The sequence below is a fragment of the Ascaphus truei genome, chromosome 4, assembly GCF_040206685.1.
Source record: "Ascaphus truei isolate aAscTru1 chromosome 4, aAscTru1.hap1, whole genome shotgun sequence".
NCBI lineage: Eukaryota > Metazoa > Chordata > Amphibia > Anura > Ascaphidae > Ascaphus > Ascaphus truei.
In genome coordinates, this window is record NC_134486.1 from 24345804 (window position 1) to 24361474 (window position 15671).

The 15671-nt window shown below is 43.8% G+C and overlaps 1 protein-coding gene across 6 annotated transcripts in view; it reads left to right on the plus strand.

The window, feature by feature from the left end:
• Positions 1–15671, plus strand: part of CLIP4 (CAP-Gly domain containing linker protein family member 4) — a 67594-nt gene that overhangs the window by 47033 nt on the left and 4890 nt on the right. For 5 of the 6 annotated variants that reach the window (XM_075595429.1, XM_075595433.1, XM_075595428.1 and 2 more), the window contains 4 exons: positions 291–425; positions 4702–4825; positions 6681–6745; positions 7807–7882. In XM_075595429.1, the coding sequence (XP_075451544.1) occupies positions 291–425; positions 4702–4825; positions 6681–6745; positions 7807–7882 (400 nt within the window). Of the gene's footprint in view, positions 1–290; positions 426–4701; positions 4826–6680; positions 6746–7806; positions 7883–13716; positions 13859–15671 lie in introns of those variants that run through there. The other variant, XM_075595431.1, reaches the window with a different exon arrangement.

Consider the following 15671-nt stretch of genomic DNA (forward strand, 5'->3'; position numbering starts at 1 on the left):
GTCCTTGCATTAACCTTAACAGACTTTGGCAGATATGTGCTGATATGACGACCTCCTTTTCAGGTCATTATCATTCACGTCCGTTATAGTTAACACTATGCACTCTATGAAAGAAAAGATGACTTAATGCTATAGTATGTTCTTGTCCTTGGACGATACACCGTTGGTCTTAGTGTGATGTTAAGTAACTTAACAAAGGGGGGGGGGTGTTGTGTGTGTCTCTCTGGGCCTTAATTGGGAAAACTATGTATAAAAGAGGTGCTCCTATTTTGTTTTCCTTCTATTTGTAGGTCTCCAGAAACGCGCTCCCCCTGTGGGAAACCTTCCTGTTGATCACAAAGACTTTCAGGCTGGTGACAGAGTGCTGGTGGTGGGGCACAGAATTGGCACTGTAAGATTTTATGGGCAAACCAGCTTTGCTCCAGGTATGTTACATGTCCAGGGCTCTTAATAACATTGCTTTCAGTCGTGTAGTTCTGACGCTCCACTTTTATTAGTACAGAGAGCAAAGTCCTTGGCGCACTATCAAGTGCGTGAACCTGATATAATAGTCCTGCTTTTGGACAACTAGTTCGTAAATGTCCACAGACTGTAGTCCTGATTTCCTTCCGATATTCAAATATCTGTAATCAAAGAGAACAGGAGACCATTGCGCAGTATCCCATGTGTATCGAAGTCTCATCCACACAGCTGCTAGATACTTACATCTAGATGGGTAAATGCAGGCCTTGAAAGGTATCTTTAAACCGGAGGTCTGTGTCTCTTGTAGGGTTGTCTTGGGTTCCCCACTGGTGATGCTCCCGCTCCACAGTTTTATTACCAGAGCACTTGGATGGATTTCTAATACCAAACCAATACCATAATCAGACTACTGTATGTTCCTTCCAACCAGTCCATCAAAATGAGGCAGTGGTCTGCAGTATTGTAAGTGCTAAAATATCGGCCTCAATTACATCTATTGGCTCCAGAGATAAATTGCGGGCTGCAGTAGGCTCTTATCAAAACAGAAACCGCTGGTATGGAACATGTGTGTATGAAGTCCTTCCTGTAAGATGATTACAACTCTGTGTGTGTGGTTTTTAAACAGCTTAATGTACATTTTATTGGCTTAATTAAATCTTTGCAATCGCCTGTTAACAATTTTTTTCATTGAAAAAAATATGAATAACTTGTGATCATTTTGATCTTATCTGCTGGATATTAGTGGTGGTTCTTCAATTTGTCTTTGAGTTAATTATGCTGCCATTTTGAGGCCTCGTGTATATAGTAGGTGAGCGCGAAGGAGCTCATGGCGTCATGCGCCTGTAGCGTGAGCGATCCATGGCCTTTGGGATTTGTATGACGCATGCGACGGGGAGGGGTGGCGGAGGCGCGGCCGTGACATCACGAGGCTCTTTCACCCTCATTGGCTGAACCGCCCACGTGACCTGACCATCGTGCGGCAAACACAAAATTGTTTGTCGCGCTTCGTCAGTCACGCGCTCTATGCCCTGCCTCATTGAGGTGCGGCCTTTTGTTCGCGCCGCGTGGCCGCACACAGTATAGACGTGACTTGAGTCAAACAAAGCTACAATCAGGAAGTGTATATACATACAGTGTGATCACGAGAGGAAAGATCCTAACGCTGCAAAGCATATGGTTACTGTGGAAACATTACAAATGTAAAAACCTTTTTATCCCTGATGACCTTTTAGTGTCCATCACCTATATTTAACCCATTAACCCTCTTGGGCAACCAGCAAATGCATTGCTCTGCAGAGGCGGTTAAACCCTTTGAGTGCCGGAGGGTCCATGACCCGAGTGCCTTGGTCACTTGACACATGGTCCTTCAGGCACTCGCGACCGCGCTGTCACTGACAGGATGGAAGGAGAGGAGTCGTCTTCCTGTAAGATCCTGTGGCACCCAAAACGCGACCCCCCCCCATCAAAAATAAGCTAGTAGATTTAGACGTAGCTACTGGATTTCCAGACCCCATGACTTGGTAGGTGCGCCTTTCGGCACCCGAGGGGTTAATACGGCTCCACCACTACTTGTTTGAACCTAGGAGGGACGGCTCTTTATGGCGTGATGTGATTCCACTTGACAAACCCCGTAACATTTGACGCATGTCCTAAACACCACTTGATCAGCCTTACTTTGCACAAATGAGAGCCATTTATCTTGCCTCCAATATACAGCTGCCACTTCGGATTTAATTATCCACAAGATAATACGGTAATGGTTTCCCCCCCCCCCCCCCCAAGAGTAGTAAAAGCAGAATGTTTAGCAATCGGTGTGTTGAGCTGTCATTCATTAAAAATAAAGTGAGAAATATTGATTCGGTGCCTTCCACACCTACTCTGCATTGCTGACCACAGGGCTTTTTTTTTTGTCTTTCCGTCTAATTCAAGAATATGCTTTAGGTGCCAGCATACGGCAGCCTTATAGAGTTGTCACGTGGAGTGTGATCAGGTTTAAAGACTGCATTGCTTCAGCACTCCCCCTTCCTACCGATGCTTCAGCACTCCCCCTTCCTACCGATGCTTCAGCACTCCCCCTACCTACCGATGCTTCAGCGCTCCCCCTACCTACCGATGCTTCAGCTCTCCCCCTACCTACCGATGCTTCAGCACTCCCCCTACCTACCGATGCTTCAGCACTCCCCCTACCTACCGATGCTTCAGCACTCCCCCTACCTACCGATGCGTTAGCACTCCCCCTACCTACCGATGCTTCAGCACTCCCCCTACCTACCGATGCTTCTGCGCTCCCCCTACCTACCGATGCTTCAGCGCTCCCCCTACCTACCGATGCGTCAGCACTCCCCCTACCTACCGATGCTTCAGCGCTCCCCCTACCTACCGATGCTTCAGCGCTCCCCCTACCTACCGATGCTTCAGCACTCCCCCTACCTACCGATGCTTCAGCACTCCCCCTACCTACCGATGCTTCAGCGCTCCCCCTACCTACCGATGCTTCAGCGCTCCCCCTACCTACCGATGCTTCAGCGCTCCCCCTACCTACCGATCAAAAGAAAGCAATGAAAAAAAGCTGAATTTTGTTTACTGGTAAACGATACGATTACAAACTGGGGAGATGTAAGACTTCCATTAGCTTCCTCCCTTTTTATTACAGATTGCAGAGGGCCATGTTTGCCGAGCCGTGAAGGTATTTTAGTGTATGCAGTAGCTCATGTTAATAAATGTGGCCCTGTGTCTTTCACTGGCAGTGTCCCATCGGTAATAAGGGGTCCATGAATATTTACATTCTGGAGACAGAGCCAATTATAGTTAACCACACTGAAAAGAAATACATGGATTCAAAGCGTTCTACATTGCTTGAAGTTCTCCCAGTTTTAAAGGAGCCGTTCCTCCTGCTTGTATGGCTTGGTAAGCACGGGGTGTCCAGGGCTGAACTAAGGTCATTTCAGCTTCAGGGACCCCTTTGTTCCCAAGATACATAACCGGGAACATGTCGCCGGTATTGTTCCTCTGCAACAAAATGGCAGATCACATTTCCTGCATTACACAGGCCAATGGCGTCACTCAACGCAGCTTCCTACGTGGGGTATTTCAATACCGGGCAGTAACTGGCGACCATCTTCCCTGTATCTCAGGAAGCAGGGGGGTCGCCGATGCTGAAATGAACACGGTTCAGACCCTCTGCTTCCCACCCATGTTAAAAAAAAAAATCAAAATAAAGAAAAGGGCAAGATATGGATTCCTTTTAATGAGTGGACAACTCTAGTCCTCAAGGGCCACCACCAGGCATGGTTTCCACCTTCTAATGAAGGCTAACCCGGAGATAACCTTTTTACATTTAGCTCTCATCAGTGGCGGCGTTTCCCTGTATTTCCCCCTGCAAATCCTTTCAATATAGCTGCGAGGCATCAAATGACAACGGGACGCCTTGTGACGCTGAGGTGTGACGTACCGTTATGGCGGCGCAGTACCGTCCCGTTGTCATGGCAACGCGGCGCCATTTGACGCAGTGCAGTCTTATTGATGGGAGATGGCGGGAGGGTGCCAAGGATGCTGGGAGACGCCGCCGTCCGGAGGTTTACAAGGTAAATACGTAGCCTGGAGATGCGCGGCCAAAACCCTTAGTCTCCGGGTCAAACCCGGAGTGGTGGCAACCCTGCCAACGTCCGGCTTTCAGGATATCCCTGCTTCAGCACAAGTGGCTCTGCCATGGATTGAGCCACCTGTGCTGAAGCAGGGATATCCTGAAAACCTGACCTGTTGGTGGCCCTTGAACAGGAGTTGGCCACTCCAGGCAGAGAGGGGTAATACACTGGCATCTTCAGATGCTTACGTTTGTATTTGATGGCGGCTGTTCGGAACTCTTGAGGACATGGCGCACACACTGAACATGTGTCCTTGTGTTAGTAATGTAAAAGTGCAGACGTGCTCTGCTGGACATTACTGCACACATTTTAAGCACTGATTCAATTAACTTTAAGTGTTTACCTTTTTATCGCATCCTTTTCCAGACAGTAAATCTTGCCTGAAATGTACCTCAATGTAATTAGTGTTTGCTTAGAAAATGGTCTGACTTCAGGCATCTAAAATTAGGACAATGGCTGCAAAATAACAACGCCCCAAGTGAAATGTTTCTGGGCCGGAAAAATCTACTGTTGCGTCTTTGAGTAAAGCATCCCCAGTATTTGTAGCTGCTATTACTCTGCAAATGCTTTCTAAGTCCCTCATGATCTGTTGCAGGGTATTGGTGCGGTATTGAGCTGGACAAACCTCACGGGAAAAATGCTGGTTCTGTTGGAGGGGTTCAGTACTTTACATGTCCTCCGAAATATGGAGTGTTTGCACCTCCATCTAGAGTTCAAAGGTGAGCCAAATAAATGTCCCTTTATGGAGAAGTTTTGTCAATTGAAAGTAAATATTCAACACCGTAGCTTAGAAATGTGCACACACCGCTCTTTCAGTTGTGTGGGAATTCTGTCCTGCCCATGACTTGGTGTCATTACCCTCCTTTCATGTGAAACCTGCAAGTAGCTTGGTGCTCGGTTTCTTCACCCTGTCGGCACGTTCGCTGATCCATTCAACCTTTACATTCTGGTTGTATGTATTTTGTGAGCAGTTGTTATGATGTTGATTTTTAGGCTTTCTGAAGCAAAATGCCTGATCAAGAGGTCATACTCCTGAAGCTGGAGGGTGGCCGGCCAAGGTGAAATGTGAGGAAGTACTTTTATACTCAAAGGGTGGTGGTTTTTGGAAACCACCTCCCAACAGGTGGAGGTGGTGGAGGCTAAAACTGTAAGGGAATAAAAAATGATTGGGACAGACCTTAAGCCATCCTAAATATACAAGAAAGCCAAGGTTGCAAATGGGGTCTGAGGTTTTGTTGGCCGACCTAAGTGGTTCTAATCTGTTACAAATTGGGGGGCGGGGGAGAAAGGGAATTTTGATCACTTCCCAGCTGTGAGGCCAATATGTTTGTTTCCCCAACAATTTGATCTTCCAAATCATTTGCAAGGGCTAAAGCCATATCCTCTAGTATATGTGGGTCCAATGAAGGCAATTAAAGTCTGTTCTTGTAGACTAGTGCAAACCGCATCAGAATTCTCCAGGAGGTTTTTTTTCTTCGATGAACCACAAGTTCATTGCAACACGTTATGTCAGAGCAGGTGCTATATTTAGCCCCTACTAAAGGAACTGCCTTTTTTTTGCACTTAGAAATAAAAATATTGGGAGATTTTTTAAATTCGGTGAGAGGTGAAGAAAAAGCACAGACTTGTACATTTGTAATTACACGCACACCGGAACATATAAACCTAGATGGACAATCGCTTGCGCAACCAAACATAACATTCCTGCCTACATAGATCGATGTGCACCCATGTTTACATAGGGAGAGGGAGTGGCTCAGTGAGTAAAAGACACTGACTGGCACTGAGAGTTTGAAGCAGGGGAGTCTGGTTCAATTCCCGGTGTCGGCTCCTTGTGACCTTGGGCAAGTCACTTTATCTCCCTGTGCCTCAGGCACCAAAAACATAGATTGTAAGCTCCACGGGGCAGGGACCTGTGCCTTCAAAATGCCTCTGTAAAGCGCTACGTATAACTAGCAGCGCTATACAAAAACATGCTAATATTATTATTATTAGGTACACAGGCATGCACACAGGCATACAGACATGCACACAGACATGCACACAAACACACGTGCTAGCTATGTTTATCTGTCTTGCTAAGCTCCAGTCATAAGAAAAAGTAAATCGGTCTCTTCCCTGCGGCTCCCGAGATCCTGGATTGAGAGGGAGAGCAGCGGGGGGAGTGACTGACAGGCTGTGGCTAGTTATTGGGGAGGACTGGCTGACCCTATCTGGTGAGGCAAAGCACAAAGCGGTGTGGTAGGAGGGATGTATAGGGCCGCTATGCTGTGTGCCCTGTTCTAGGCGCTAAGCACAGTTTGCCTAATTCAATATTCGTGTCTTGGCAGAACTGTTCAGTTTACAGTGTAATTAATACAGTTTTTATTCACATGTATGAACGGCTAATTTATGCAAGGAATATTTGATAAAGTAGTTTTACTTGGACAATCTGTTTCAAGTGTGTAAAATGTTTTTTTTTAAATATACTACATGTATATTGTAGATGTTAGTTTGACATAATCCATATATGTCAAATATGTCCTTACATGTGTGTGTATTGTAATAATACAGTATTTGTTATTGTCAATATAGAACATTGGGCTCCATGGATTCCTTGTCAGAAATTGCAGCCAGTAAGCTGAATCATTCTTTACCAGGTTTGTATGCAAGGTATTCTGATCTGTATTCTCACTCTTAAGACACATTTAAAGCGGTTTGCCCATTACGTTTATTGCACTTGATTTAAATAAGCAGGAAACTATTAGTCTTAATGACACAAAATATCCATGTCCTACGTAGTTATAACCCTCCCCCGCTATGGGCTGAAGGAGCGGCTCGGTGAGTAATAGGCAGAGTCTGGTTCAAATCCCGGTGTCCGCTCCGTGAGAGCTTGGCCAAGTCAGTTTAACTCCCTGTGGTTCTGGCGCCACAAACATATAGATCGTAAGCTCTACCGGGAAGGGGCTTGTGCCTGGGAGAATTCTATGTACAGCACCGCGTACCCAGTCAGCGCTATAGAAGAAGAAAAATATTCCATTTAGACTTCCTGCTGCTGTATAGGGACCTTCCTTGCTTACCTCCTTCGCATATCATGCGCTCGATCGTATTCTTACGCTGTGTGCATATACTGTATAATACATGGCCACATTGCTTTGGGTAGTTGCGTTCAAACGAGGGCATCGTTGTGGTGACTACAGCTCCCCAATTTATGCTCCATTCTCTCCTATGCGCTTTCTCTGCTGCACTAAAACGATATGATTTATGTCCGTAATAACCTGCTACACACTGCGGCACAAAACCAGTTTGAGAAAAAACATTATCCAGGTAACAGAAAACAAAGAAAGCAATTTATTATTCTTACTCAGTGATGGTTATTCATTAAAGTGCAGCAGTACCGATTTGGGCATTACTGCATGGAAAGTCCTTTTCAAGTCAATCGGACTTCATTGTTGTAGTGCCTGGTTGTTTTTCTACTGTTTGATGCTATGGTCACTGACCAGTAGGACTAGCGGGCACCTCCTATTCTGCTAATTTAGCGCTGCTGTAGAGTACATTGCTGTGATTGCATCTCCATTTGTGTTATATTCATTTTTATACGCGTATGATAAACGATTACCATTCCGTTTGCCCCTTTCAGAGGAAACCCATCTTTTAATGCTCTGGTATGTGTCTCATGGGTTAGACCTTTTCCACGAGATAACGATTGTATGTTCTGCAGGGTTCAGGCGAAGTTACAGCGCATCGTCCACCACCGCGTCACCAAGCGAGATCAGCAGGAGACACTCGCATGGCAGGTAAGCTTTACAATGGGACGTAACGCACGATCGGGCCGGTATGGAAGCATTTCACATCGTAAAGGTTCTCGCTTTCTAATGGCACCTCCCGGCTTCCTTCATCGCTGCTTCCTGGCAGCATTTCTGGCAGTAGAAGGGTGACAGCATCTGAATAAATAGACTTTTTTTTTTTGTATGGAGTGGTGCCCATGGAAACATTGAAAGTTTAATGAGAAATGGTTTACGAATGCTAGCATACCTTTCAAAAACCACCTACCTGTTTTCCATTAATTCAACACTTTGGTCCTAAAATGGACTATCCTTGTAAAGGAGCGATCCATACTGACATCATTTTATTTATTTTTTGTGTGAAGTTTTTATATTATTATTATTATTATTATTATTATTAAGAAGGGGTCTCCGCAGCTGAACGCCATTGATTTCAGCTCCGCGGACCCCACTGCTTGTGGAAATACTTGCCTCCGAAGAAGTTGCCCATAGCTGCTCTGGCTCCGCAAGTTGGACTTGAAAGTTGAAAGCCCCCGAGTCACATGGACCAATAGTCAGCCGCACTGATGACATCGCGGCTTCCTATTGGTACCCAAGACGGGACGTCTTTTGAAGAGCGGACATATTCTGAACCCTGGTAACCGAGGAGTGTCTACCGGCACCTAGTTTGGAGCCAAGTATCTCTAGAAGCAGGGGGACCCCAAAGCTGAAATTGACGGGGTTTAGCTACCGGGACCCCCTGATTAAATACTAAATGTTAAAAAAAAAAAAAAAAAAAAAAAAACAATCCGGCGGCTTGGATTGCCACTTTAACACGTTCTTTCCTACAAGGTTGCAAACCTGGGAGAATTTGTACAGAGCGCTTTGGTTCCTGGGTTTTTTTTCTACCTGAAACATACGGCAGGACTTACACCACAGCCTGTGTGACACGAACAGGCGTAAATGGTACCGTTGGGTCTAATTAAGTAAACCTATTATGAGAGTTTCTTTGCAAGGTTTTTTTTTTAGACCTAGTCTGTTTTCATATATAAGCACGGGAACACAATCGTTGCCATAGATATATGATCCAGGCAATTACTGGTCAAGCAGATACATACCTAGTCTATTACTGCTGCGTGGGGCTGAGTCCCCTATAGTCACGGCATGCGCACCACACATCACAGCCCTCTATGGGGCAGGCCCCAATGGCCGTGTGTGTTGTGGGAGCGTACGCTGGCAGGGAAGACAGGAATGGTCTTCCCGTGCCGCAATGCGTTCATGTGGCGGTGCACAGCCAATTGCAGGACAGATATGCCCCGGTCATGGCCCCCCACTCCCCCTGTGCTCCCCTACAGACCGCCGATCGCGGCTGTAGTTGCTACTCGTGCAGCCGTGAGGACTGGGGACGTAGCCTTAGTCTGTGATTGCACATCCAGTTAGGGAGCCTTTGATGGGCATCTTAATAAACAATCCTATTTATATGTATCCAACCAGACATATGATCACACACTTCCCTATTGTTGTGTATCACAACAGGAGTTTATAAACACTGTGTTGCAGTTAAACAGGTACATTTGTTTCAATACCTTGTTCTAACCACACCATCTCTTTACCAGTACGTATGGTGATATAATTCGTTTGACACTTATCAATTTGTTCTTTGTATTTTAATTATGCTGATAAAATCATTTTAATCAATTCATTACACAATTACTGTAGTGCACCGATAAGAGATTTTCTTTTTTCTCAGTACCCCCGTGTACTTTTTGCTGCCCCCACAAATTGCTTGAGAAATATCCTCTGCAAAACATCCAGGATGTCCCTTTTTCTGGCTAAACATGCAACAGACCCACTCCAGTCCACGTAGTCTCCCAAAATGATCAACGCTCTTTAATGGTCTTCTTCTTGATGCTCTCCATTAAAACCCTGTCCAATTACTCTTCATACTGTGCTGATCTACAGAGCTCCCGATCAGGAACCGCTTTCTCAACAGTTTCTCTGGGGTCTGCCCCATCCTGTCACTGCCCATGGCTGTCTGGACCACGCCCTACGCATGATCGGGCAACCAGCGTCGGATTTTGATGTCCGCTGTTGCGGCCGCCTCCTTTCCTGCCACCCACCTCCTCCTTCTGAACCGCAGCGTCAAATGACGGCGCGGACGTCACAAACGTGGCGTCACATTGCCATGGCAACGGGACATCTGCGGCGTCATTTGACGCTGTGGTTCAGAAGGAGGAGGGCGGCAGGTAAGTAGGCGGCCGCAACAGATAAAATTACTTCCCAATAGGCCAGAGAGCGCGGCAAAAGTATATGGGGGCAGACATTTTTGGCGCCCCAAAATGTTGCCGTCCTAAACCCGGGCCTGATGGGAAATCTGCCACTGTAGGCAACCCCTTTACGGGTTGGCCATGCTCACTGACGACATGAACCTGCCCCTTGCCTGACTGTTCCTGGGGACGCACAACCGGGTGTGACCATTCACTAAGTAATGGCAGTGGGGAACACGTGTATTACCAGCGTGTTTTTCATGTGGCATATTAGTTGGACTTGGTTAACACACAGATGTTCTGCTGATCCCTAGATGTTTGTTCAAGAAATAGAAATAAAAATAATTTAATCACGATGGGGAGAAAAAAAAAGTTTGCCAGTTGCACTTTTTTGTGTTAACTAAGAATTGTAATAATATAGTTTGTTAAAGTGCTCTTTGTGTACTTCTTGCATCAGATTACTAAATATAATGCATTGGATTGAAGTAGCACATTTCATCACTAAATACCCTATGCAGAACAAGCATAAAAACGCCACTTTATCCAGATGATGTAACGCCCCATACAGAGATGCATCTGAATAGATATTAAGAACAGACTTTTAAAGAAAGTAAATCTGATGCCCTGAAGCTGGCAATTTTAATAAATAATAACCCTCAGCAGGATGTGCTTTTAATGATTTTACTGTAATCGTCCAATGCTTTTAGCACCACACAAGTGCTTTAGAACACTATAATGAACACGAGTGTTAGTCATGAAAGCAGAGGCTGATTCATAGAGTATGCTGCTTGTAAAATATGAAAACAAACGTTATTTTGTTTCTTTATCCTGTTTATTAATAGCCGTTGAAGACACAGTCGTCAAACATTATTAACCTTTTGATTTCCCTATTGATATACTGCTGTGCAGCTGGGGAGTTTTTAAATCCCTCTTTTGACTGTAGTACCCCATGCTGATGAGATGTACTCTCTCCAACTCTAATCCCACCCATGGTTTGGGGTGGGGGGGTGAAGTCTTGACCTCATTGGGTATTAACCCCTTATGTACACCCATCCCCCCCGGTCCCTACCTTCCATGTCCTTGGGGTCTGGGGGAGTTGGTTGGGGGATTTTACTGATCATTGGCTTTTAGTGTTGTAGAGTTGATCAGAGCAGCCTCCAATGCACCAAATGCAGGAGACTCCGGCCTTGCCAGCCCTCTGCTTTATCTGGGTTTCAGAGTTGCAGGAGGTGGGGTTCTCATATTGACTGTCACATATCCCCCTCCCCAGAGTAACATTCCAGTATGACATGGCTCTTGCTGAGAGGCTGTGTACCTATCACAAGGCTTCTGCAGTCCCATGCAGTATACCAGCTATTTGCTTCCCTTTAAGGTTTTGTGTGTTGCAAGGACAGGAACCAACGAGTGACAAGGTTCTGCCTAATAGGTAGTATTAAGGTCCTCTGTTGCCCCTTTAACTGCGAGACCCTCCTTTTCCACTGTAGCATACCGTCCTCTGTCTTATAGTATCCGTGTACTCTGAACCAGGGGCAGTACAATCTAGTGTTCGTTTTAACGAAAGGATGAAGTTTGTTGGAGAAATCTGGAACGATATGCAAGAAAAAAAACACATTCATATTGTATAGCAACATTTTGACCAACCTAGACAAGTTTAAAGGTGAAAAGGTTGATTGCCTTTCCATTGTTGTGCCTTTTCGTATATTGGAAGGGTGTCTGTGTAAAATCATATGCTTTATATTTGGCAAGCCACAATGTTTGTCCTTTTTAAAAAATATTATTATTATTGTCTTAACCGCGTACTCCCATTTTACAAGATATGCAGTACTTCAGTTGCAAAACATTGTCCATTAAATATTAATTTTGCGCCGTAAACCATATAATAGCTCTTCCAAATAAGACAACTGCACATATCAGAATGTACAATGTACATGTTTTTTTGTCTTGAGTTCTCACTGATCAAGCTTTGCAGTAATCATACATGGTCGTTGGCAGATTTTCGGACATTCACAATGGTGATACCTGAAAGTGTGTGTGTGTGTGTGTGTGTGTGTGTGTGTGTGTGTGTGTGTGTGTGTGTCAGATAAGACAGTTGGCACTCCAATAGGTGCTGGTAAGCCACAGGTGCACGTCCCATATAGAGAATGTAGTTATACGTTACCGTTCTGAGGACTGGTAAACAAGGGACAGCACTCAATGTTGAAAATCAAAGTGTATTAGTGATAGCAAAAATACATCCAGAAACCCAATCCATCTCAAAATAACCAGAAATATAGTATGTATGGCCACCTTGACAGAATACTATTAAAATATCAAGTTATTATTGTGTATATAAAAAGTAAATATCAATCGGGACCATTAAAAAAAATCACAAAATATACACAATAATATCCCCATTAAAAAGTCTGAACTCTGCTGGATGGAATTTATGAATCTCAAAAAAATAAGTAAAGTATTTTGCAAACTCTGCGTTAAATTGATCAGTCAATTCGCCCAGATGTCATTGTCCTGAATGATTTTGCATACATGAATATAGAAAACATAGATAATTCAGTAGTCTATGTATGCAATATACTTCCAGGCGTGCCATTCCAGATTATTAAAGTAGGAGCCGTTATCATGCTCCTTAGAAACCGAAGGCCATTGAGACAACGATGTAATGGTACAAGACTTATTGCTACTCGAATACAAACGCACATACTCAAAGCAAAAGTGATCGGTGCAGCAAACTCGCACTATATATATTTATTCCAGCAATCCCAACTCTGATGGAATGAGTGGGATTCTTGGAATAAGTCCCGTGCCCGAGTTTGAGAAATCTTTTCATTATAAAATATAAGTTGCATAGTTACATAAGATGTGGTTGAAAAAAGACATACATCCAAGTTCAAGCTATGCTAAATTTAGACGGCAGATACTTTATCCTATATTTAAATGTTATTGTATTTTGATCCAGAAGAAGGAACAAAATCCCCCAGGCAGCTTCAGTTCACATGTATGCGGGTAACACAATCCTATATGCACACAGGCCTCGCCTCTCTGACCTTTAACACGTACTTCAATCTGACTTTTTGAGACTTGAAAACTGGATTTCCCAAAGCAAACTGTTTTTAAACACTCACAAGGCTGTAACAATGGTATTTGGGACAAAGGCTACATTTCTAAAGCTACCAATGATGGAGCTTCAGATACAAACTAACTCTAATATCATCTTGGCCCCTGTCACTAGTTTCAAATATCTGGTCATATGGTTTGACTCCCATTTAACATTTGGGTTGCACATTGATACCCTGACATCCATTACCTATGCCAAACTAGGGGTACTTTACAGGAACAAATCCTCCCTAAGCAAGCTGGTGAGAGTGCATCGCACAGCAGATGCTAATGCCAATTATAGACTATGGGGACATAGTGAGTTTGGGGTGCCGTGCCATAAACTTTGGCAAACTAGACACCCTCTACAATTCAATATGCCGCTTTGTCCTCCAATGTAACTATAGCACACATCACTGCGAAATGCTCAAAGAACTAGATTGGCCCCCACTTGAGTCTAGGTGCAAAATTCATGTTTCCTGTCTTTCCTTCAAATACTTTCTGGGCAAGATACCTGCCTATCTGAACAAGCTCCTCGCCCCGACCACATGCAGCACTTATCACCTGAGATCGGACTCCATAAATTGTTGAACCTTGGGACCGTGAACAAAGTATCCGGCCGCTCTGTCTTCTCTTACTGTGCACCTCACAACTGGAACAAACTACCTGAGACTCTCAAAGCCGCCTCCAGTATACTGTAAGTTCTTTCAAAACTAAAGCTGTCTCACATTTTACTCTGGTCTGTAACTGTGATGTACACCGATAACAATATTTTATCTTTTAAGTGTGCATGCAATGTCTTGTATATGATGTATAACCCTGTTCACTTAATATAACCATGTATTTGTAACCATGTATCTATCATCATAACTCTGTGCCCAGGACGTACTTGAAAACGAGAGGTAACTCTCAATGTATTACTTCCTGGTAAAATATTTTATAAATAAATCTCGTAAGGGGAAAAAGAAATAAACTGACTCCAAATATTGGCAATAGGATTACCCCCTGAATCCTTCCCATGTTTGCTTATTTGGTATATCCCTGTACACCTTTCCTTTCTAAAAGATATCCAATCATTTTTTTGAACAGGTCTATTGTATCTGCCATCACAGTCGCCATGGTTAATGAATTCCACATTGTAACTGCCCTTACTGTAAAGAACCTTTTACTTGGTTGTTTGGGAAATCTACATTCCTCCAATCTTAAGGGGTGACCCTGTATCCGTTATACTGCCCTTGGGATGAATAGTTCTTTTGAAACCTCCTTGTATTGTCCCCGAATATATTTATATATAGTTATCATATCCCCTCTTCGATGCCTCTTTTCTAATGTAAACAAATGTAATTTAGCTAGCCTCTCCTCCATAAATCAGCTTTTCTATCCCCTTTCTTCATTTTGTTGCTCTTCTTTGCACTTTCTCTAGTTCCATAACTTTAACATAGTTCTATTCCATAATGGCTTCTCTAGTCTTTTCTAAGGAGTGGCGCCCAAAATTGTACTCCGTATTCAAGGTGTGATTTTACTAATGCTTTATAAAGGGGCATACTTATGTTTACTTCCCTTCCATCCATTGCCGTTTAATGCAAGATCTTGTTTGCCTTTGCAGCTACTGCATGATTTTGGGCACTATTGCTAAGCCTGCTGTCTACAAGCACTCCTAAATGCTTCTCCATCAAGGATTCCCCTAATTTAGCCCCATTTCATTTTTAAGTTGCCTGTTTGTTCTTGTTTCCCAAATGCACAACCTTACATTTATCTGTATTAAACCATCTCATATTTACTTGCCCAAGTTTCCAGTCTCCAAGTCCTTCTGGAGAGAAATTACATCCTGCTCTGATTCTACTACCTTACACAATTTAGTGTCATCAGCAAAGATGGAGACTTTGCTCTCTATGCCAACATCAAGGTCATTGATAAACAAGTTTAAAAGCAGGGGGTCCCAGTGCCGTTTTGAGGTACTCCACTCACTATAGCCCAATCGAAACAAGTTTCATTTATGACCACTCTTATCTATTCTTCAACCCGTTTTCAATCAAGATGCAAATTTTTATTTTCTGAGTCCAATTGGCTTTATTTTATACACCAACCTCTTGTGTGGAACCGTATCAAAAGCCTTTGCAAAATCTACGTAGACCACATCAACTGCATTACCCTGGTCCAAATTCCTACTTACCTCCTCAAAGAAACAAATAAGGTTAGTTTGACATGATCTATCCTTCATAAATCCATGCTGACTATTACTAATAATTTTGTTTCCATTAGGTATTCCCGAATATTATCCTTTACTAAACCTTCAAGTAGCTTCCCCACTATTGATGTCAGGCTTACAGGTTTGCAATTCCCCGGTTGTGATCTAGCTCCCTTTTTAAATATAGGCACCATGTCTGCTTTACGCCAATCTTGTGGCACTGAGCCTGTGGAAATGGAGTCGTAGAATATTAAATATAATGGTTTTGCTAATACTG